The sequence below is a fragment of the Ruditapes philippinarum genome, unplaced genomic scaffold, assembly GCF_026571515.1.
Source record: "Ruditapes philippinarum isolate M1 unplaced genomic scaffold, ASM2657151v2 ctg4123_1_1_1_1, whole genome shotgun sequence".
Lineage (NCBI taxonomy): Eukaryota > Metazoa > Mollusca > Bivalvia > Venerida > Veneridae > Ruditapes > Ruditapes philippinarum.
The window spans coordinates 251,349-274,990 of record NW_026861050.1 but is presented as its reverse complement, the minus strand read 5'-3'; the positions used below and the strand labels follow the sequence as shown (position 1 = coordinate 274,990).

At 31.1% G+C, this 23,642-nt stretch overlaps 1 protein-coding gene across 1 annotated transcript; it reads left to right on the top strand.

Moving 5' to 3' along the window:
• The first annotated feature begins 254 nt into the window (after positions 1-254).
• LOC132714373 (ubiquitin carboxyl-terminal hydrolase 2-like) lies at positions 255-22,754 on the top strand. Its single transcript, XM_060697234.1, has 13 exons — positions 255-405; positions 4,240-5,142; positions 5,574-5,630; positions 7,619-7,745; positions 9,505-9,616; positions 10,422-10,535; positions 15,110-15,174; positions 15,915-16,018; positions 16,477-16,554; positions 17,415-17,493; positions 18,298-18,399; positions 19,750-19,873; positions 20,321-22,754. The coding sequence occupies exons 2-13, from the start codon at positions 4,336-4,338 to the stop codon at positions 20,415-20,417; spliced, it is 1,866 nt and encodes a 621-aa protein (XP_060553217.1). The 5' UTR covers positions 255-405; positions 4,240-4,335; the 3' UTR covers positions 20,418-22,754.
• Positions 22,755-23,642: the final 888 nt, after the last annotated feature.

The following is a 23,642-nucleotide window of genomic DNA, read 5'->3' as shown; positions in this document are numbered from 1 at the left end:
GCCCCACCACTCTCAAAAGTAAAAACTTATTATTCAATTATTATTGAATGATGATTTTTTTACCGTCGTTTAGACAAATTACCACTTTTAAAACAAAAATACTACAATTCCAAAACACGGAAAATAAGTATTCTTTCCGCAATATAAATTACTTTCGCATAAAAGAGTTTACAGAGGTGAATATTTATCTGAGTTTTAAATGGCGGTAAAAAAATAATACACATTGAATAAAAATGGGTCGACCTCACAGTGCTATATTCTTGTGCATATTTAAACGATTATTTTTAAAGTAGATATTTATAAATAATTTGCAATATCGTATCGTCAACAATTCAGTAACCATAGAGACACGCAGAAATCAGTGTCGTAATCAAGATGGCGGAAATGGAGTAATCTACTTGACAGGTAGGGTGTCAATTTTGCAGGGGTATTTTTATGTGTTCCCAGGATAAATTACATATATACCGGTAGCATTTATATTGGAATAATAATCTTAAATTCATGAAGTTAAATCGTCCATATATTGTCTCTCAGTAACGTGTGGGCGTTGTTGGAATTCGTGAAACACTCATTTTTTTCTGACAGTTGATTGATATCCAACACCAAACTTTGACGCCTATATTTGGAAGTGTTCTTTATATGATAGGAAAGGTACATTTGGTTCTGAATAATGTTATAAAAATGTAACAAAGAATGGGAGTAGTTATAAATTCTTTTTGTGGGACTCTTGTAAACATTTCTTGATGAATTTTTGGAATATATCCAAATAGAGCTAGAATATCACAAATTATACAAAGTCAAGCAAAATATTATATAACCTGTTATGACTGATTTGTAGACTGGTTTATCAATACTAGGCTCAAATGTGGTTGACAAGTTCATATGTTTGGTATTTACACAAACCGTTATTTTGAAATGACAAAAGCCGTAAAGGCTTTAGGGTTTTAACGGTTTGATTAAATAAAGAATGTGAATTCCTCTTTTACCGCTAATATTAAAAATTGTTACACAAGTTTTTGTAACTGTTTTTCGAGATTGATTTCATTTTCAAATTAAAAAAATAAAAATGACACTGAAAAATTTCTTTGACGGGTCTATAAGATCTCTAATTTTTTCAATACGAGAAATCTAAGGCTGTGACCACTTTGTGCAGTGACCCGGGCTTTGGCTTGCCAGGCTGTAGACTACACCTGTATATTTAAAGAAAATCAAATTAAAAAACAAAGTATATATAGATTCTATTGCTTTCAATGAAATTTTCAGTGTCAGTTCTAGTCGGATGCCACCATTTTCAATGTAACTCAATGATAATATGCAGAGTATATCGCTGACGAACAATAGCAACTTTTTGGATTAATAATAATCATCGAGTATTCAGAGTGAAAACAGAAGCGGTGCATATATTATAATAGCAAATGACACCTTTAAAACAGAAAAATGAACTTTTTTTAACCCAGTTCCCCATTCATAAGCTTTGCCTAATTTCATATTTGTTTTATTTGAATTTTCTGCGGGGAAGTCAAAGACCCCGACCATGAAGCTAGCCAGGGTTTGGCTTTCCCTGCTACAGACTTCATGTCTATATTTAAAAGAAAATCAAATAAGAAACAAGTTACAATTAAAGAATATATAAAATTCTATACCTAAACAGAAGCGGTGTTTTATTTTCATTGAGACAAACAGTTATCTGGACTTTTTGAATAATATTATTGATTACGTGATAACTGAAAGAAATAAAGCATCATCTAAGTCTATTTATATTTCAGATTTTGTGAAAAAATTGTAAACTTTATCACAGAAAACATAACATTTTACAATGTTTCAAAGACAGACACCTGCTTATAAATTAATTAATCACAAAGCCAACAATCTGAACCTTTTTTACATAGGCAAGAAAATGAAAACAAAACAAGTGCAAAGAATTTTCGTTAACTTTGCATAATTAAAGAAAAACATTTATAAAACAAATTTGTGAAAGAAGATTAAGGGTTGTGACATATTACTTTTTGAATAACTGTTTTCAAGAGCATATAACTCAAGACTGTGGCAAGCAATGCATCATTTGAATTCCTATTTTATGTTTGTTATATTATTTCCTGTTAAAGTGAAATTAAATTGCTGGACTTCTATGTGAAATATTTTGTTCTAATTTGCTAATGCTAAATTAAAGAAATTTAATTTAGTTATCCCCCTTCCTTTGAAGGAAAATGCTGTGTGTTTACTGTCTAATGTTTACTACATGTACATTGTAATTGAACTAATTAATTAAAATATAACCTCAAAGAGCAAAAAACAGGGACAGGTCACAGATAACTCGAAATGTAGGGCAGTGACCCCTTTTATTTTATTTCATAAACTTATTTTCATATTTAAATCAGACTGATTTAAATACAAGGCGTAAAGAGATTCTGAAGGTCAACATTCCAGCAGCATAGCCACATTTTCTGCATATTTTATGTTTTTGTACTTGAATATTCAATATAGATTGCACTTGTCTTCATATTTGATTAAAACGTTTCCTCATGCTGCACGAGTGAAGTTTCCTTAATTGTATTTTGGTCATGCATTGGTGATATCAAACAGAAACAACTGAACATAGCCACACATTTTATCAAATTTTCAAATTAATTTCAATTAAACATGCTATCTATAGTATGTCTGTCAGTCTATTATTTAAAAAATTGTCAACATACTTATAAATATACATGCATGGCTGCTGGTGTTAAGTATGGTTCTGGGGACAAGCATGCACTGGGCATTTCGATGGCTGCTTAGTAGCTTGATAAGAGTTAGATATCCTGTCTAAGTTGAGAGGCTGGTCATGTCCAGTAGATGTCCCATTTTGATTTTGCCAAAGGTCAAGGTCACAGTGACATTAAGTGTAAAATCCTTGTCCTAGTATCAATGGCCTGAAAAGGAATAGGATATAGTTGTGAAACTTAGTAGTCACAGTAGTGACATTGCCCATGCCTGGCATTTAAGATAACCCCTATCGATTTTGAATCTTTAGCATAAAAGGTCAAGTTCACAGTGACACTTGCATGTAGTGAAAAATTTAAATAACTTTCAAAGAAATAAACCTAGGTTTGTAAAACTTTGTAGAGGCTTTGCCAAAGCAAGTAGATACTTTTGGATCAAAGATCAAGTTTACAATGACACTATTGAGTGACAAGTTTAAGCTAGTTCACTTTGTAAAATACAATAGGGATATTGCCCGCGGTCTGTGAATTTTGAGGTCATTAGGTCACAGTTCAAGGTCACTGTGACATGTAATGTAAAAAAATATTGTCTGATCAATAAATCAAGAAGAAATAAGCCTAGTTTTTCTGATTTGATTATGGTAAAAATGCAAAAATGACTCCTTTTTAAAGTAACTACAATAAATTGTGGTAATTCTTTGACTGAACACAGTTAATGTGACCTTACAAAATAGGTTTTTCATTGCATGATAGAGAAATGTATGCTGGTATGCTGAGAAACAATTTCTTGGGGATTTCTTGAATGAAATGTAATGGGTATTAACTACCTATGATAATTTTGACTAAACATGTAGGTAAAAACACAGCTCAATGGATGGTATAACTAGTAATTACTAACTACTACTACTACTAGTCAAAAGCTTATGATTTAATGTATTACACTTTCTAATGCAATAATCACTACTAATGTCCACAGGTTATCGGCATGGGACCAGGCCTATGTAATATATTTTTTGATAGAATTGATTTTATATTGACATGTATTTTGAATGTGTTGAAGTATATTTGGGTAGTATAGTGGGTCCGTGGGGGGGTGGTACCTTTGGGGTAGGGCTTGCACCCAACGCGGATAACCTCTGCTAATGTCTAGCTTATTGATTATAACTTAAAAACTAGTTAATGACTTATAATATATTTTATGCATCTGTGTACATATGTATATATAATATTGATTGAAGTTGATTCTTAATAATAATTGTAGGGAAGTGTGAAACTGTAAGACTTTTTTCAATATACATGTGTATGATACATGTTGTATTCCATGATTCCACTTAATTTACTGTGTAGCTCTGAAATAGAGATGTAGTAAACCAATATGGTATAGAGCAGAAAATTTCATTACAATAATTGCGTTGCTTTTATTCATCCCAGCTTGAGTATTGGAATTATGCTGTCCTTATATAGGCTGGTTAGATTAATTTTCCATATAAATCTATGTAAAATTTAATCCGTCTGATGTTACTTTTATTGTTTGTTGTAGATGTAATGTTATTTTGAAAGAAAAAAAAGCCAAAAAAAAGCTGGCACATGTGTGGAGCCATACTTATGAACAGTTGGTTCAAAGCCCAAGGTTTAAATGAGTTACCGTGCTACCCTACTATCGCCGTTGCCAACAACATATGGGTTGGGGACGATGCCAGGCAGTAAGGATCTATACTCGTCAACATACTCAAGGAGAAGTGGTTCCGCTTCAAGGAAATATGGCACTTCTAATGGTGTTTATAGCACAGGGTTGTCAAATTCTAGCCGTCCAAACTCAAGACCTCTGCCTGCTGGGCCAGGCCCACTTGATTACACAGGAAGGAAACTAAATACATACACATCAAGTGATATTAGGAAAAACAGTACAAGCAGTGTGCGTTCTGGACCTTTGCGTGCGGACCATTCATATCATGCAAGTACTAAATTTGAATATACTCCAACATTAGGTACTCTTCCAAGGAAGTACTCGACAAATACTGCAGCATTGAATAACACAACGAAAGATATAGGAAATAGAAGTATACGCTCAAGAAGTGTTTCGACTACAGACAAACTGTCTGATAATTTATCAAATATTCGATTAAATGGTGTTGATAGTGTTAAAGCTTCACCAAGACCAAATGATTCAGACGACAGTTTATACGGTGGGCGGGAGTCTCGGAAAGATCGTCATGACCAAAATCTGAATGACGTCAACTCAAGGGTTGGTTCTCGTGTTAGCCGTATATCTAATGGATCTGTTTCTAATGAAGATATATTATTCTCGTCAAGGGGTAGAGATAGTACTGGACGTACAACAACTTTACCAAGAGATAATGACAACAGAAGAAAGGATACTTTAAATGATATTGGCGGCACTAAATCCCTGTCACGGCAAAGTTCAAGCAGCTCTATATCAACTGTGAGTATACAGGAACAGTTCAGTCTTAAACAGTTCTTTAAATGTATAATATAATTTATTACATTACAACATTCCAAATTTATTCTACTATTCAAACTGTCCAACCAGTTAGTTACATGTAGTCTCCATGCTCTAGTGGTAAAAAAAATGCTGAGTTCAAATCCCAAATTTATTTTTGCCAGGGAACTTGGTTGTCTCTAAAATAATGCACAGAGAGGAATCTTTTTTTCTCTAACCAAAAGTTACAGCTGAATATATCATAACATACAGTAAATAGTAAATATATAGTAAATCAAAAAGTGATGGTGTGACTGAAATCTATGATTTCTGTCCACTAAGAAGAAATTCATAGCCATTGGAGCATTTGAAAGAGGCCGTTGATATTTATAAATGTAGATATTTTCTTAAAATAAATGTTTTCTGTTTTATAGGGAACTTCAAAGTACAACTTTGGTGGTAAAGTTGGTTTGAGAAATATTGGCAATACTGTAAGTATAATAACAAATTTACAACTTAGATATATTTGGTGCACCAATACATATTTAAGATATATTTTATGGACCAATACATATTTAAGATATATTTTATGGACCAATACATATTTAAGATATATTTTATAGACCAATACATATTTAAGATATATTTTATGGACCAATACATATTTAAGATATATTTTATGGACCAATACATATTTAAGATATATTTTGTGCATCAATGTGTCATTACATATTTAAGATATATTTTGTGGACCAATACATATTTAAGATATATTTGGTACACCAATACATATTTAAGATATATTTTATGGACCAATACATATTTAAGATATATTTTGTGCATCAATGTGTCATTACATATTTAAGATATATTTTGTGGACCAATACATATTTAAGATATATTTGGTGCACCAATACATATTTAAGATATATTTTATGGACCAATACATATTTAAGATATATTTTATGGACCAATACATATTTAAGATATATTTTATGGACCAATACATATTTAAGATATATTTTATGGACCAATACATATTTAAGATATATTTTATGGACCAATACATATTTAAGATATATTTGGTGCACCAATACATATTTAAGATATATTTTATGGACCAATACATATTTAAGATATATTTTATGGACCAATACATATTTAAGATATATTTTAAGGACCAAGACATATTTAAGATATATTTTGTGTACCAATACATATTTAAGATATATTTGGTGCACCAATACATATTTAAGATATATTTTATGGACCAATTCATATTTAAGATATATTTTATGGACCAATACATATTTAAGATATATTTTGTGCATCAATGTGTCATTACATATTGAAGATATATTTTGTGGACCAATACATATTTAAGATATATTTTATGGACCAATACATATTTAAGATATATTTTATGGACCAATACATATTTAAGATATATTTTGTGCATCAATGTGTCATTACATATTGAAGATATATTTTGTGCATCAATACATATTTAAGATATATTTTGTGGACCAATACATATTTAATTTAGTATTTGAGATGATATATTTTGTGGACCAATTCTTATTTAAGATATATTTTGTGGACCAATGCTTATGATTTATTAAAAAATATATAATTAATTTTTATATTGATCATATTTGATGACCAATACATATTTCGTGCTTAAAATTTTATTTTCAAAGTTTAAAATTTTGCATTTAAACTACAAACTGAACTACTGTTAAAAAAAAAAAGATGAGTCATTTGTGGTTGTGAGAAAATTTAATGTTTTAAAATGTTGAGGTAGGCTTATGTTCAAATACTTTGGGAGATAATGTTCTTGAATACAATCATATTATCAGTATAAGTTATGGCTTTATGACAAAAAAAGAATAGATTAAGACTGTGTGCTCTGTAGTACTTAAACAGGAAGAAGTTAACTGTTTATACACATGTACAAATTTTATAATAACTTAAAAAATATACTGGACTTTGCTAGAATGATGTCCTCTAGATAGCAAAAGTAAAAAAAAAATGGCTGACCTATTGGGCAATACATTTTGTGCAGTCAAGGTTAATAATGCAGTTGAATTTGCAGTGTCATTGCAGAGTAAATCCATAACATAAAGCAACTGTCAGTGTGGCAAAGAATATTTAAAAAGAGATTAGAAAAATTACAAATAAGAAATAAGTCCGGATTTATAACATTTTGTCTTAAATGGATATTTTTTCTTAAATGGCAGGGGCTGGCAAAATCTGACTGACTTACTTGCCAGTTTCATCTGAAGCATTTCTTAACTTGTTTGAACATGTATATGCTATTTATAAATTAAAATTCTGGAAACATTTCACTTTCCTGTTCAGGTAGTGGGACAACCTGGGCAATATGGACAATTTTAAATATTTTTGGGGAATCCAAGATCTGGAGCTCTGTTCATTAATATGATTTGATCAATTTATGTTATATATATATTTATTTCAGTGTTTCATGAACTCAGTGCTACAATGCCTCAGCAATACAAAACCTTTACTTGAGTACACCATCAAAGAAGATTATATTTTAGACAAGAATAATACTACAAGTAAATTAAAAGGGGCCTTGATTATTGGTAAGTACATCAAATAAGACATGAACATATAACATCAAATACAGGCAGGCGTCAAAAAATATTTTCAGAGTCACTCGTCCTGCAGGAGTAGCTTCTAAATCAGATAGGCAGGCAACATTTTTCTACTCCATGCATCGAGTTCTCTTAAATTCTACTCGTAATTACGAATGGAGGAGTGGAATTTCCGATCTCTGACAGGATATTTGAGGTGGTCATTGAATATGGACAATATCTCACCAATAAGTGAGAATTTAAAGATACTTTCACTAGCTTGTAATATTATCAAGCCAGACAGAGGTTACCAAAATTTGTGCCAAATGATGCACATTACAATGTTCGTTATCCGAACATAGCGAAGATTGTTATCTGTTATTGACTGTGTAAAATGGGACTCAAAATTCTGTATTCCACTAGGTATATTTTTATTAGAAGTGTGATTTGACTTTTATCTCACTAATTAATATTTTTCAATATCTCATTGCAAACAAATATTAGTACATGTACGATAATAACATCATGATCAAAAATATCATTAAATTGGGTGACAAATAGGTCATTAATTATAGCATAAAATGTAACCATGTCTAGTTTCCTTCCATGCTTAACTCCCTTGAGCTTATTTGCCATTTAATTGAATTTGTTAACAGTCAGAATTGACAGGATCTGTTGCAATTTCCAGGGATATGTTATTTAAATTTTTCCAGTATCGTGACTTATAAACAGATAATACTGTGATAATTTGATCAAGATAATAAAATGGCGGTAACATGCTTAAAGAGTGCAAAGGTGATGGAACTTGTTGCTGTACTTAATCCTTGAGAAACTGATGTCCGGTTAAATCCCCGGATAAGAAATTAATTCAGTCAGTAAGCTTTTCTTGAAAGGTCATCTGTATATGTATGTAAATTAAGCATAGCGGTTCAATGGTTTATTTTTTCATTTTGATAGTTTAGAATTTAAATGTTTAGATTCTGATTTAGGTCAAAACAGCTTATTTATTCAAAGATGTGAAAATAAACTAAAAAGTTATCTGAATAAAGTCTTCTTTGGTTTTACATGTAGCAAAGCATTATGAGTAAGCAGGCCTGTGTTCACAAAGATTTAAGGCTCAAGATCGGGATCAAATCTAAACACTTACATATTGCCATGGTTTATCCACATAGATTAAATATTACATATTAACTTGAATAAACTTGATTTGAAGTAGCATTCATATGTATTTAAGAAATTTTAGAATAGATTTAAAAATATCATTTATTGGTATTTTTGCAAGATACTTGCATTTTACTGTTGATCAGCAAATCAGCAATTTTTTACATTTTTAAAAATGTACCATTTAATTCTGGCGAAATATGATCATCTTTAAATTATAAAGCAATGCAAATAAAATCATGATCATTTAATCCTGATTCTGATCACAGTGCCTGATTCTAATCAGATTAAAGAAAAAGAAAAAGAGCGAAGTTACTTAGTTATCTTCTTATGGTCTGAGAAAATGTGTAATTTAGTATTTCAGTTACATATACATGTATGTGTGTTGTTATGCATATTATTATATTTGAGCCGCGGAATGACAAAACCAATATAATGTGTTTGCGACCAGCATGGATCCAGACCAGCCTGCGCTCTCGCGCAGTTTGATCAAGATCCATGCTGTTCGCTATCAGTTCCTCTACTTGTAATAGAGTTGGTTAGTGAACAGCATGGATCCTGGTTTTGTCGTGATGCGGCTCATATTATAAATTTATTTGTGTTTCAGCGTATGCAAATTTGATCACATCATTCTGGAAGGACAAGAGTAGTTCATACGTGTCACCTAACTCATTCAAGTCACAAATACAAAAATTTGCTCCGAGATTCTCTGGTTACCAGTAAGTAAAACCACTTATTGATACAATGTTCTTTATCAGCTAATGATATTAATTGACTAAATTAACACTACAGACTATCCAGAAAATGAACCCAGTTTACCAAGCTTGTAATGTAAACATGTGTTTTTGTAAACAGTCTGTTAGATACATGCATACATGCCCAAATCAAGATCGAATCAAGAACAATTTATTATTTTTATCAGGATAATATTTGTGATTAAAAAAACATGCATACAAATACATTGATGCATGGTCTCATGAACGTTATTGAGTTTTTAGCTTAAATAGGGAGAGCTTTTATTCTATTATACTCACCCCAAGCTTCTGCATGGCCATCACACTTTGGTTAACTTATTTTGTGCAAGTTGGTATTTCCAAATATGCTGAAGGGAATTGGTTGAAACTTACTTATTTTAGAGTATAACAAAAGGTCACGGTCCAAGGCCTATAACTCTAACATGGATTTTGATAGAATGATAGCCATTTTTTGAACTTAGAAAATTATATATTATCCAGGCTCTTGTTTTACTGTCAAGCACTGAGAATAGGCGAGCAGGCTGTCCTACCCACAGCTTTTGTAGGTCATGATCTAAAGTTTGAAAATAAAATATGATATTTAGTGACCTTCAAAGCAATATTTTTCAGGGAGTTTTTATATAACAGGAATTTATTAGGCGGAATTATTTATCATTAGTTTGTAAAAATGACTGCCTCTTTGGTCATATATAAACAGTTAAGGAAAGACCTTAATGTTTTGTTTTTTTTTGGTTTTAAACTGAAATATTCTGGGTTTTTTTCATTCTAGACAACAAGATGCCCAGGAATTTTTACGTTATTTACTAGAGGGTCTACATGAGGATGTGAATAAAGTTACGGCGAAGCCGAAGCCTCTACAAATTAACGATGATCATTTTACCAGGTAAAATAAAAAACTTTTTTTTCTATAAATACACTTTTAATTATTGTACTGGGACAGGACACTCCTAAGCTTTCATAGCTGTCTGCCCAGTCCCAAATTGTATTGTGTAAATATTGTTCATCATAATGTTAATATATCAAATAAAAATATGTTTAAACCAATTATCGTACTAAAAGTACAAAATTGAAAGTCAAAATTGCTGGCTTCTTCAGAATGTACTGGTTGCAACTTTTTCCAAACAATGATAAATGAAGGTCCACTTTATCCACTCTTCTTTATTACTAGTCACTCTCAAATGTCATAACCGCAACTCCTTCTTTTGCGACATCCATTGTGAAAGCATTCATGTGACAATCCATTGGGAGCTTCCTTCCTTACTAGTATCATTGATATTTCATTTTTCATTACCCTAGAAATATAAAGATTTTACTGAACACTTGAAGTTTTCTGAAATCTATTGTGATGTTAGAATAAGATAAAAACAGTTACATTCACCTTAAAAGTCTCACCCACCTTGTAGCTTTATTTTTAGTGACAGTCAAATGAAAAAAGTTAAGTCTTTTTTTCTTGAATTTGTATCAAAGAGTCAAATTAAAGTGTCAACCTTTGGTTTTATGCATGGTAAATATTTCATTGATTTTTTTTGCAAATAGTAACTAAAAAAGTGCTATTGTACACTTTTGTTAAAAATGTTTGGTAGTTTCTGTCGAGTTAAATTCATCAGTTAATGCCTTCAGAAACAACAGCATAATTAATTATGAAGACTTATTCACCAAATAATATACACACGAACATATACCTGGAACTATGTAGTTTCAAAGTGTTTTAAAATGTTTGATTCAATAAAAAAAATGTATGTTTTTTGTTGGAATATTGTATTAAGGATTATTAACTACCAGGATATCATGTTATTAATTTTTCTACCACAGCAAATTAAAAAGGATATATTTTCTTCATGTGGTTAATTTCTTATTTATTTTTGCACCAAGTTATAATAGTTGTTTTGTTGTGTTTTTATTGTGACCACACACATTGTACATGCATATAAATAAAAAGTAACTTTTTTTTCCATGTCAGAAGTTAAGCTAGTGCCTTATAGTATAACAGACTGATAGATTCCATGTCATGTATATTGGTCACCATAATTATATAGTATGTGTAAGAAAAGAACTGTGAAATGTAGTGTTAATAATGATGATGATATTGATAATTGTTAACAATCAATCTGGCATTCATTTGCCAGTAAAACTTTCAGCCATTGCTTTTTTGCAAAATGTTTCCTGCTTATGGAAAATGTTGTTACAATTTCTTTACGTTTTTTGTTAGAAATTCTCCTCAACTTTTTTTTGTTTATTATCTGAATGTTTTTGTTTTGTTAACATTTAGAAATTGCCAATATTTGAAATTGAAAAAAAAATATAAAAAAATATGTAAAGATATTGAAAAACTATTAAATAATAATTCATGTAATTAATTGGCTAGGAGATAAAATGTTCAAATCTTCAAGTCAAATTATATGCAAAATATGCTTGACATGAAAATATATTTTGAGTTAAATTTCTAGTAATAATGGACATAAAATATTATAGTGTAATGGTTCATAATGGAAGGTCTGCTTTTAAAAAAAAATGGGTGTGGGGGGGGGGGGGGTGTTAACATCACACCAACACAGAAGAGGTAGTATTCTGACTGTCCAGCTTTAAATGTGCCCACATTTTTTCTTTCAATGCTAGAAATATTCATTTGTTTTAATCCTCATTAATTTATTTTTATTGACCTGTCTGGTTTTAACAGTCCGAAAATAAGTTTAAGAAATTTTAGTTCCTGGATATTAAAACTAAGCAGCTGCTAGTTTAAGAGTCTGTCCAGACTGCATAATTATGTTGGACAACCTGACTACACTCGTGACATTGGCAAAATTTTGTGTGAGTGTGTTATTCAAAGGGTTACCAGAAAATTTTTAAAACGTGTTTTTAGCCAAATGTAATAAGTGTTTTTCATGCCGTTGAAAAGAATAGTTTGCGTCCCGCAGGGGCATGAAATATTGATGTGATTAGATGAAACTTAATTGATTTAGAACACGGCACATGTCCCTGATGGAAAACTGTAGGGAATTCAATATCATAAGTGCTATATTATAATTCATAGTTCATATTCGGCCGGGAGCTTACTGTGTTATTCCTGATGTTTTTCTATGATCTAGTGTGGTTTTAATTTGGTAAATTGACTTAATTTGGGAAAAAAGAAAAAACATGTGGATTGAAGATCATGAAGTTTTATTTTTGTTTGCCGTTCATGCAATTACATTAACTGTTGTATCTGTATCTTTTTATTTCTGTATCTTCCTTATGATATTTGTATCTTGAATTCATTATTGTGTATGTTTTATGTATCGAACCCTTAGCCCGCTGGGGGGAAACTGAAAATACTCACAACTGATTATACTTGAGATGCAACCAGTTCCAACCAAGATTGTGAGTTGCACTGTTTGCTATTTTGAAATTATATCTGAAAATGATTAATGGTTTTGTCTAGATTAAACGTAATATATATGATTTCTAGAGATTTTCTATCAAGAATAAATTTTAATTTTCTCATGACGTTGATTCGTTGCCATGCTTTTGCTTTGATAGTGTCAATATGATGATTCCAAGTGCCGTCATTTGAAAAAGTAACACCAAGATGTTTGTGGGTTATGACTTCCGATATTTGAGTACCATTCATTTCTAGAGGGGGGTGGATAGGCTTAGTAACTTTTCGAGAAATTAATAATGATTCAGTTTTATTTGGGTTGAATGTAACCAGCCATTTATTTGCCCAATTAGTGACTTTATTCAGATCATCGTTCAAAATATTCGCAGCTGTTATCGGATTTTCAACAATTATATACAAGCTTGTATCATCAGCAAATAGTCTAATAGTGGAATTTATATCACAAACAATATCATTGATATAGACAAGAAAAAGAAGAGGACCAAGGATGGAACCTTGTGGAACGCCAGAAGAAATATTGATAATATCAGACATGGCTCCAGGAAGTACGACTCTCTGTTTCCTCTCTGACAAATAATCACAGAACCAATCAAGTAATTGATCTGCTACACCAGTCAACTTTAGTTTATACAATAGACCTCGATGCCATACACGATCAAACGCCTTAGAAATATCACAGAAGACGGCACGAACTTCTTTACCAACATCAAGAGCTTGACAGAATGTGTTATAAATAGATACGAGCTGGTTCGTAGTAGAATCATTAGGTACAAAACCAGATTGTAAAGAGGTTATAGAGTTGTTTGACTGGTACAAATTCCAGTATAAGCATTTTCTTGCAATATTCACAGAACAGGTTTCTCCCCCTTTGGGCTTTTGTTGCCTAATGAAAATCGGCTATTTTGTACACTCCTGTTCATTTGTTAGGATGTATATGTGAAATTAAGAGCAGTGGTGGAATTGTAAAGCACATGCAATTGGCAAAAAAACATGTTGAGCGTCAGTATTTTACCTAGCTTCTGTCATTTTGATTAAGCCAAACAGATATAAATCAATGCTCTGACTGTAGACTGTGTGCTAGGATTTTCCATTTTACAGAAATGTTTCACTGCATCACATTCTATGTTACTGCAGGGCTTATACTGGGAGCTCAGTGTATCATTCAGCATGGGGTTTAACACTACCAGTATATAAGTTAATAAGGAAATTATTGATTTGTTAGGAGTACATAGTTGTTGTTGTTGTTGATGTTATTGTTTTCTGTATGAGAAGTAAACATTAAAACTATCTCATTACTGCTAAGAGAAATTATGAATCAAAACTGAAAAGTATATTTAGAAGAATTTTATTGAAATTAAATTAAATTTATAATACATTTACTATTTTGTTAAAAATTAAAAATTTTCAAATTTATTTATTTTGAGCACCAATTAATTTTTGTCTTGTAAGATATTTTACTATGAATGAAAGAAAGTAGCTAAAACTATTTCTTATTTCATTTTGATGACAAACTAGAGTGCTTCCCATGTTTTAGTATGATTATAAAAATATGTTAAAAATATCATATGACTTTTGTGTTAATTAGCAAGACTGGCCAGGTGAAATCTGTTTGTGTACCTGTAATTTTATTTGCTACATGATTAAATCTGATAAGTTGTATTTTTTATTTGCCAACTAATAACAGACAAGTTATCATTAATAAATATGTCTAGATGGATGTCTGGACTGTCAGAATGTCCTAAATGAACTGTTACTGTGGTCACTTAGACTGACAGTTTACCTTAAACCTATACCCTGCTGAGGGCGAAAGTGGTTAGTCTTTCCCACCAGTATAGAGCCAAGCCAGTCTGCATATCAGGGCAGTCTGACCAGGCTCTATACTGTTGGCTGGCCAACTTCAAAGTCTCTCCTTGATATACCTTAAGTTGATAATGGACTGTTCCAAATTGGAAATTGGACAAGTCCATTTAAGAAATTCAGCAGGTTAAGGGTTAAACTTATGGTCAATTCAGGCAAATACACTATATAAAAACAATGTTTTCTTTATGTTTTCTTTATATTTTCTTACTCTTTTTTTTCAGTGATTCAGAGAAGGCCTCAGAGTACTGGAATAATTATTTACGATATGACCACAGTAAAATAGTGGGTAAGTTACTGCAGTTATATAGTAAAATACACATTATTGTATGCCCTCGGGTATTAACTTGTGTGTAACATTATCATTTGTTTCGGTTAGTTAGTCATTTAGCCTCAACACTAACTGTGATCTATTGGTTAAACAAATTATTTCCAAATTTTTAGGTGTTGAAAACAACAGATGTGATGCATAGATGTACAATCTTTCTTTTACATAGTTGTTTAACTGATAAAATGATGTAAAAGTCAATTTAAGTATTATTATATAGCCCCTAGAATAAAAAACAAGCACACTGTCCTTAAGTAAATACATGTATGTATTTATAAAGTGCTCTTTAAAGATGCCTGCCTATAGATTAGCCAATATATTTCAATATAATATAAAAATATTATTATTATTAAATAACCTGAAAAAACAACAACCAGTCTGACCTCAAGTAAATATGTTTTAAATTTTGAAAAGTTAAATTATAAGAAGTGTCTACTTTAACTGATTAATTAAACACATTGTTTTATTTTCAATATTTAAATTTAGTTTGATAGAAGTAATAGACTTTGAATAAATAGATTTTCATATAAAGTTAGTATAAGTATAGAAAATACTACCTAATATTGAGCAAATTTTGAAATGTATTCAATTTATAGTTTCTTTCAATGCAATGATGTACTGAAAATTTATTCAAATTATAATTTTTATGTACAAATGTATGCCGTTATATACAAATCAGTTACATTTTCTTTTCTTGACAGAAATATTTGTTGGACAGCTGAAGAGTGAATTGAAGTTTAATAGCTGTGGGCACAGGTCTGTGACCTTTGACCCCTTCTGGGATCTTTCCTTGCCAGTACCAAAGGTATATACACTTAGAGTGGGCATTTTCTTCTTTTTATGATATGATAGGGGCTATGATAACAAGAGCCTAAGATTTCGTATGTATTTTATGCTAACCAATGAAATATTGGGTTTTATCAGTGAAATAATATCTGTATCACTCACTGCATATTATTAAAACTGATTTGCCGTACTTTTTAGTGGTATACATGTTGATTTTCATGATCATGTCAATATAAATATATAAATATTTATTGTTGTATTTTGTTATTTAGCTTGATTATTTTAAAAGTATTGTACTCACCCAGGCGTTACTTTTTTTACAGAGTTGCAAAAGTGGCACAGGTATGTGATAAAAAGGAATTAGGTGGTGTTAATATTACATTGAAAACAAGCAATTTCATGTGATTGAAACCACAATATACTGTATGTCATGTATGTTTTGTAAACATTAAAATGGTGTCATATTATATATTTTAGATGAGATCAGAATGTGAGCTCATAGATTGCCTCAGTTTATTTATGAAGGAGGAAATTCTAGAAGGGGATGAAAGCCCTGTGAGTATAATAGTTATTACTTTTTACTCGATGACAATATGTAGATATCATATAGTATTTTAGTGGCTTTCTCTAAGTTCAAACTTATTTAAGAAGGTAAAGATAAATTCCGTAAAACTATATTTGAGCCGCGTCACAACAAAACCAACATAATGGGTTTGCGACCAGCATGGATCCAGACCAGTCTGCGCATCCACGCAGTCTGATCAGGATCCATGCTGTTCGCTATCAGTTTGTCTACTTGTAATAGGGTTGGTAAGCGAACAGCATGGATCCTGATCAGACTGCGCGGATGCGCAGGCTGGTCTGGATCCATGCTGATCGCAAACCCATTATGTTGGTTTTGTCATGGCACGGCTCATTTCATCTTGATATCTAATAGGTTTATATTGTAATAATACTTTATTTAAAAAGAAAATGATAAATATACAATAGGTTGTAATATTTTGATTTAATTCACTACATTCCTTTTGAAATTTTAGATCTTGAGTATTAAAAAAAAAAAGATAAGAAAAATGAACATTTATAAAAAAAATTTAAGTTGCCTTATGTCATTGTTAAAACATGTTATTACTTAGCAACATTGAAAAACAGCAAAAGCACCTTTAAAGGGAAGTTGTAATTAAAAACAAACGTAAAAAGAAATTTTATTGAAATTCTATGTCAGAGGTAGTCACCCAGCTGGCTTGTGGAGGAATCAAGATGGGTAAATGAACCTGCATGAAGTGATATAAGGTGTTATCTCAACAGTGGAGTTTGGGAGAAAAATACTGTTATACATTCTAATGTTAAAGTACATGTTAAAACTTAACAAATCCAATTATTATCAGTATAAATATTGTTGTTATTTTCTCTTTCAGACTTGTGCCAAATGTAAAAAGAGAACATCATGTACAAAGAGATTTTCGATTCAGAAATTCCCTCCAATATTAGTGCTCCGTATCCTTTATATTAAAACAGTTCTTCAACTTTGTATTAAAAGAACTCCACTGAAGTTCAAAAGCATAAAAACATAAAAATATTAATTTCTTACATAGATCAGCTGGGGTACTTAAAAAGATTTGCAAAAGATAATTAAGAAATAGACAGAGAAATAGATTAAAAATTGTATTTTTGTGCTATTCATAGCTTGATTGAGTGAAAAGTGTTGAAACTATTTTTCACAATTAAAATAATTACTCTACAAATATCTACATAATTATTTGTGTAAATTTTATTTTGTAACTATGACATTGGTAGTGCACAGTTTAGTTCAAGAAAGTGTTTAACTTTTAATAAGCTTGAGGCTTAAATCACAATCTATGTTAAATAAAGATCTGTTTAACTCTTACTTTGCTGGAAATGAAAATGATGAGCTTTTGCCAACAGTACACAATCAGGCCAGGCTGCATTTCCATGCCGTCTAACAAGGCTCTATACTGTTGGTAGCTCTATTTTTGCAGTTTGATATAAAATTGAAATCCAAAGTTGAAGTCCCTTAAAATTTGAATTGAGTGTTCCAATTCAAGGCAGAGCAATGGCGCCATATGACCTAAACTGTGTTGGTGCGCCATAAAGCAAAACAAAACAAACAAGGGAGTGCAAATCTATTACACATCAAAACAAATTTAGCAGGTTTAGTTTTTTTCTTGTTAACTAAAAAAAAAAAAACATGATAGTTTTATGCAAAACAAGTCGGTTGATGGTGACAAAAAGGACATTATTGTTAGTAAGTGATTTAGTTACCTTGACAAAATATATCAGATTTAAAGCGGTTTAGTCAGGAACGATATAGCCGTAAAATTACTACTCTAGTGAACTTCCCAATCAAACATCTTGACTTGACAGAATTTGCTGCAGAGAAGGGTAAGTTAAGTTCATGATTGATAAAATGTGATAAAAAAGGTTTAATGAGTTAACAAAATTTATCAATACCTGTTTAGTTTTATTTAGCTTCTTTAGAATATAATATGATAAATAACTAAGGAAATAAGTGGCATACAGATGTGGATGTTAAGAGACACCACATTTTGCGCGTAAAATAAACATTAAATCTATAAAACATTTATGCAATAAATTGTGTACATGTGTATATAGATGTAATTATTTTAATGAGCTTGTATAATTTCCAAAAGATTTACATAAGATATTTTGAATTTTTTGCTGAAAAATGATGAATGGCCTGGTCGAGATTGAAAGATGGACATTTCCATTTAAGATACAGTCAAAACTGCCATAGTGACCCACTGTATTCAGCGACTTCCTGTCTTATGTGACCCTATTTGGGTCCGCCCAACGATTTTGGCTATAAAGTTGCACTGTATTAAACGACTCACTGTGTTACGTGACTAGCGACTGTGATTTGAACGGTACGGAACGGGCTAAGCACTGTTTTTAGCGACTATGTTATGAAAGATAAATCTGTTCCTACTTCCTGTTTCGTTGAAAAAAATGTCGGAAAGAAAGAAAACACATTGTTTTAGATCTTCAACAGAAATATGAAGTCTTACAAAAATTGAATAAAGGAATACCGGCGTATAAAGTGGCAGAAGAACTTTGTATTGGAAAAACACAAATCCAAAACCTTCGTAAACGTAAATTGGAAGTAATTTCGGACTTTGAAAATAATGTTCCATTGAATTCTAAACTTCAGAGACATGCAACTGGAATGAGAAAATCAATGACTTAACCTTAACTTGGTTTCAGGATGCAGTGAAAAGAAAAATTGTGGTTACAGGTCCTTTTTTAAAAACAAAAGCATTGGACTTTGCATCCAAATTAAATATTTCTGAATTTAAAGCATCAAATGCTTGGCTAGAAAGCTTCATTAAGCGCAACAATATTTCTTTCGGAAGCATGAGTGGTGAAAGGGGTGACGTCAAGTAGCATACATTGAATGAATGGAAATCTCGACTTTGTATCTCCTGTATTAGTATTATTTAACTTTTTAATAGTGTTTGGATGTTTTACTGTAAACCTGTATTAAGAGACTCCCTGTCTTATGTGACCTTCTTAAGAAAGTCCCCTGTATGGTCTCATAAGACAGTTTTGACTTCTTATTTTTCTTGAAAGAGTTAAAAATCCTTTTTATACTATCAAAAATAATTACTTGTCTGCATGTATAGACCCAGGCTGGTTTGAATGAAATGTTTATTTTACACGCCATGTGACTTAAACTGTGTATGTGCGACATAAAACCAACCATTCTTTTTACAGGTCAACAGACTGTGTATAATCTGTATGCAGTAAGTGAACACTCCGGAACTACTTACGGTGGTCATTACACAGCGAAATGTAAACACCCATACACAGGAGAGTGGAACAGCTTCAATGACACACAGTGAGTAGAAAACTTTGTGTGAGGTCCTCCATTTATTAGAAACCAATCATTGGCTGGCAGATTCTGTAGGGAACAGTTGAAGACCTGTGTATAGATTAATAACTAGGTCAACTGTTATTTGCTTTTGTCTGAACATTGTATTGTTCACTGCTTTATAGAAGTATGAAAGGCCTTCTATGGTGAAGTGGTTACGGTTGAGCACTTCAGATCACTTGCCCCTTACTGCTGTGGGTTCGAATCTGGCCAGAGAGTCAGACTTTAGATTCTTTCATGTTAAGAAGCTATCAAGCTAGCTTTTGGAAGGTTGGTGGTTCTACTCTGGTGCCTGCTACTGCCTGAAATTATGTATAACAGGACATGTTAGGTATTTTCTATAATATATGTGTTACAGATCCTTTATTGCGTCATTGCGCGAATGTACTAATGTGATCTTCGTTACTTTCCTAGTGTGAGTCCATGTGGAGCTAATCAAGCTGTTTCATCGGAAGCCTACGTCTTGTTCTTCGAATTAGCATCAAGCAGCGGAAGTCCGTCACGATTGTAACCTCATCTACGAAGATACACTAGTCAATATGCCATGTACTCGAAACTGTGATAAAAAACGTTGCGTTGTTTTGCGGCACTTTGTACATAAAAACTTTTTTCAATCATCATCTGTCCATCATAATTATTATATACATATAATTATACAAAAAAAAAATCATATAGTTTTGTTGAATACACTTTTTATTTGTTAAATGATTTGCGTTTTTAGTTATTTACTGGTTTGCATGACAGTTGTTTTATGGACAGTTATATTTTTTATTTTTGTGAAAAAATACGATGATTTTGATATATTGAAGTACATGTAGTTTTGAAGGAATGGAAAAGTTACGAAAAAGTAGGTCATAAGAAAAAAAACTAAACATACAACTTTTATTTCAAGAAAATATGCTTTCATTTTTTTCTTGAAAAAAGAAAATGTGTGTCATAACTAAACATACTTTGTTTTAAAAGTGCTTTAGTTTTAATAATCAGTGAATTGCTTTAATTTTATTGTTCTCGACAAAGAATATTTATTGCATACATGTACATAGAGACGATCTATCTTGTACTAGTACATATATCTTATACAGTTGACTTATTTGAAATGTTATGAATTGTAAAGATTTTTTTTAAAATAATTTTTCTTAGCATTGTCTCATTGAACATATAAAGGTAGTTAACATCTCAGGTAACTCTTTTACTTGTTGTTTTTATATTCATATAAAGAATGATTTTTTTAAAATTGAAAATAAAACCTTTATGACCTTCCTACCAGGTTGAAAAAAAAAAATGTTGAACATTTTATCTTGTTGGAATTATTTAATTTCATAAAATTCAGATATTTTCTTGGGTTTTTTTTTGTGATTTTTTTTTCTCATAAAAACCAAAGATATATTAAGTTATATCATATATTTATTTTATAAACTTTTTTGTCAGATTTAATGGGGAGAAAAATTGTAAAAGGCACTGCTTTATTCAGGTTTTATGAAAAATTTGATTTGTGCTGTGAACAAGACACAAGTGAATTTAGAATTTAGAACAAAACAATGAGAATTGAAAATACAGAACAAAACAATATGTAATAAAGTTGAGAAGAAATGGTGAATTAAAAATTTAGAACAAAAAAAAGAATAGAAAATGTAGAACAAAACACAAACGGAATGAAAAAGTTATTACTCCAGAATTAAGAATATTTTGTGTTTTACCAAGCTAATCTGTAGGTAAAAACAAACTTTTGCTGTTACAGCTTTAAAGATAAGCGCAATAGGTTGAATAATCCATTGTGACTGCTAGTGCACCGCGAGGCTATAATGGTAAAATGTGTTTGTTTGTACCTACGCATTAGCTGGTAAAAACCCACAATTTCCGAGCTCCGGATATCATCTATTGAAAATTTTATAACAAAATGAGATATATTACAAGTCACAAGACTGTATTTTCATAGGTCCCAGATTGATATGAGATTAGGATAGTTATTATCTCTGCTTTGAAATCAGTTTAGCTCAAATGATTTGCATTTTGTTGATCAAGCCATTACCTGACAATTTTCATGGTTGTGTTTTCTGTTTTTAGGTTATATTTTAACTTATTATGTTGCATACAGGGAGAGTGTGTTGTGATCACTATTTTATGTATTATATATAAAAAAAATGGCTTTAATAATTGTGGCCAGTCTTACATATTATCAGATAATTTATGTCAGTAAAATAATTATCACCTTAGTGCAGTAACGGGTTAATTACTATGAAATTCATTAGGAGTTAGCCCATTACTGCACTCAGATGACGAAATATGATTGTTTTTGTGAAAGAGTTGTTAAGTATATCATGTTAAGTTGTGAAACCTATCTGTGTTGAATTAAAGAAAATATTTTCTGGAAAATTTTCACATTTTCTATCAAAGGTATAAAGCATTTCTGATTAAAAATGTGAATTATATATATATTATAGGGTTGTGAAAATGAAGAGCAGAAGTTTTAGAAAAGGTTGTCTGATGTTTACGTTATTTTTCTGTGAAGAAGTTGTAAAAAATGTGTATTTGATTTCTTTTAAGTTTCTCATTCGCATGCTTACTTCATGTTCAAAAATGGTCTATACAATGTTTTAAGTTTGTTAACTGGAGGAATTTAAGTAATTTCACATATGATTAATAATACATGTCTTCTGTTAAATTGATACAAACGATTTGTGAAGAAGGAATTCAACTGTCTGTTCACTATCAATACCTATTTAAGGGGATGCACATACAATTGGCAAGTCTAGATCAGACCATTCAACAAAGAGTTATTGCCCCTGATTAGTTATATGCAGTATGTATACAGTTATATTTGTTTCTGCACTAATTCTCAGCATCACAGTTCTGAAAATCAGTATAAATTTGCGCATGGCCTTTTCTCAGTATTTGATATTGATACTCACACACAAGCTTGTATAAATCTTGTTCTATGACAAAGCAAGTTGAAGTTCTAAAAATGTGTTCTTTGCAAATGTGCACAATTGACTTTTAAAGGTTATATCTTTTAGTCCAGTTGGGTGAATTTTGTTTTGAATGTCATTCCCAATGTAAATAAGAAATGCGTATTCATTACATTGGATTTTGTTTTTAAAGAAATTGCCGGGGTGAGGTTTTCATTTCAAATTGTGTTTTTCATGTAATATCTCCAGTTTTGTGTGTAAATATCTAACAATGCAAAATGCTCAGTAATAATTCACAAGCAAAATAAGAACAAAAAAAGCATTGTCATCATTTTGTTCCAAAACGGAGCTCTTCATTTACGTCTTTAAATTATTCATAGCTTGTCATAATTACGTGTAATTTAAAACTCATTTGTTGTGAAATGAAATAATTTATGATTATTCAACTGAATAGGTATCCGAAAACATTAACTATTTCACAATAAACATGATTATTTAGGTATGATAATGAAGTTGTAAAGATGAATGATATATCGGTAATGTAATATAGAAGTCCCCAAAGACCTTCATATTTGTCTTTTAACCATTACCACACTAATTATCTTAAATTGACTTGTCCATCAATCAATCTGGACTAAACCATTCAACATTTGTAGGAACAGTTTCAAAATAAACCATTGCCCAAATAGCGAAATATGCAGACCGTGATTAGGCAGCTATCCATGCTGGCTGATCAGGGTCTGTGCAGGTAGCATGGGTAGTTTCAATTTCCGCCAGCCAACTTGCAGTTAATATGAATTTCAATGGATTTACACTTAAGAAATAAAAAA

Excerpts from the sequence above, each read along its gene's own strand:
- LOC132714373 (XM_060697234.1), top strand. The coding sequence starts at position 4,336 with ATGAGTTACCGTGCTACCCTACTATCGCCGTTGCCAACAACATATGGG. Across the intron at positions 7,746-9,504 it reads AAAAGGGGCCTTGATTATTG|CGTATGCAAATTTGATCACA; the intron begins GTAAGTACATCA and ends TTTGTGTTTCAG. Across the intron at positions 17,494-18,297 it reads CCCTCCAATATTAGTGCTCC|ATTTAAAGCGGTTTAGTCAG; the intron begins GTATCCTTTATA and ends AAAATATATCAG.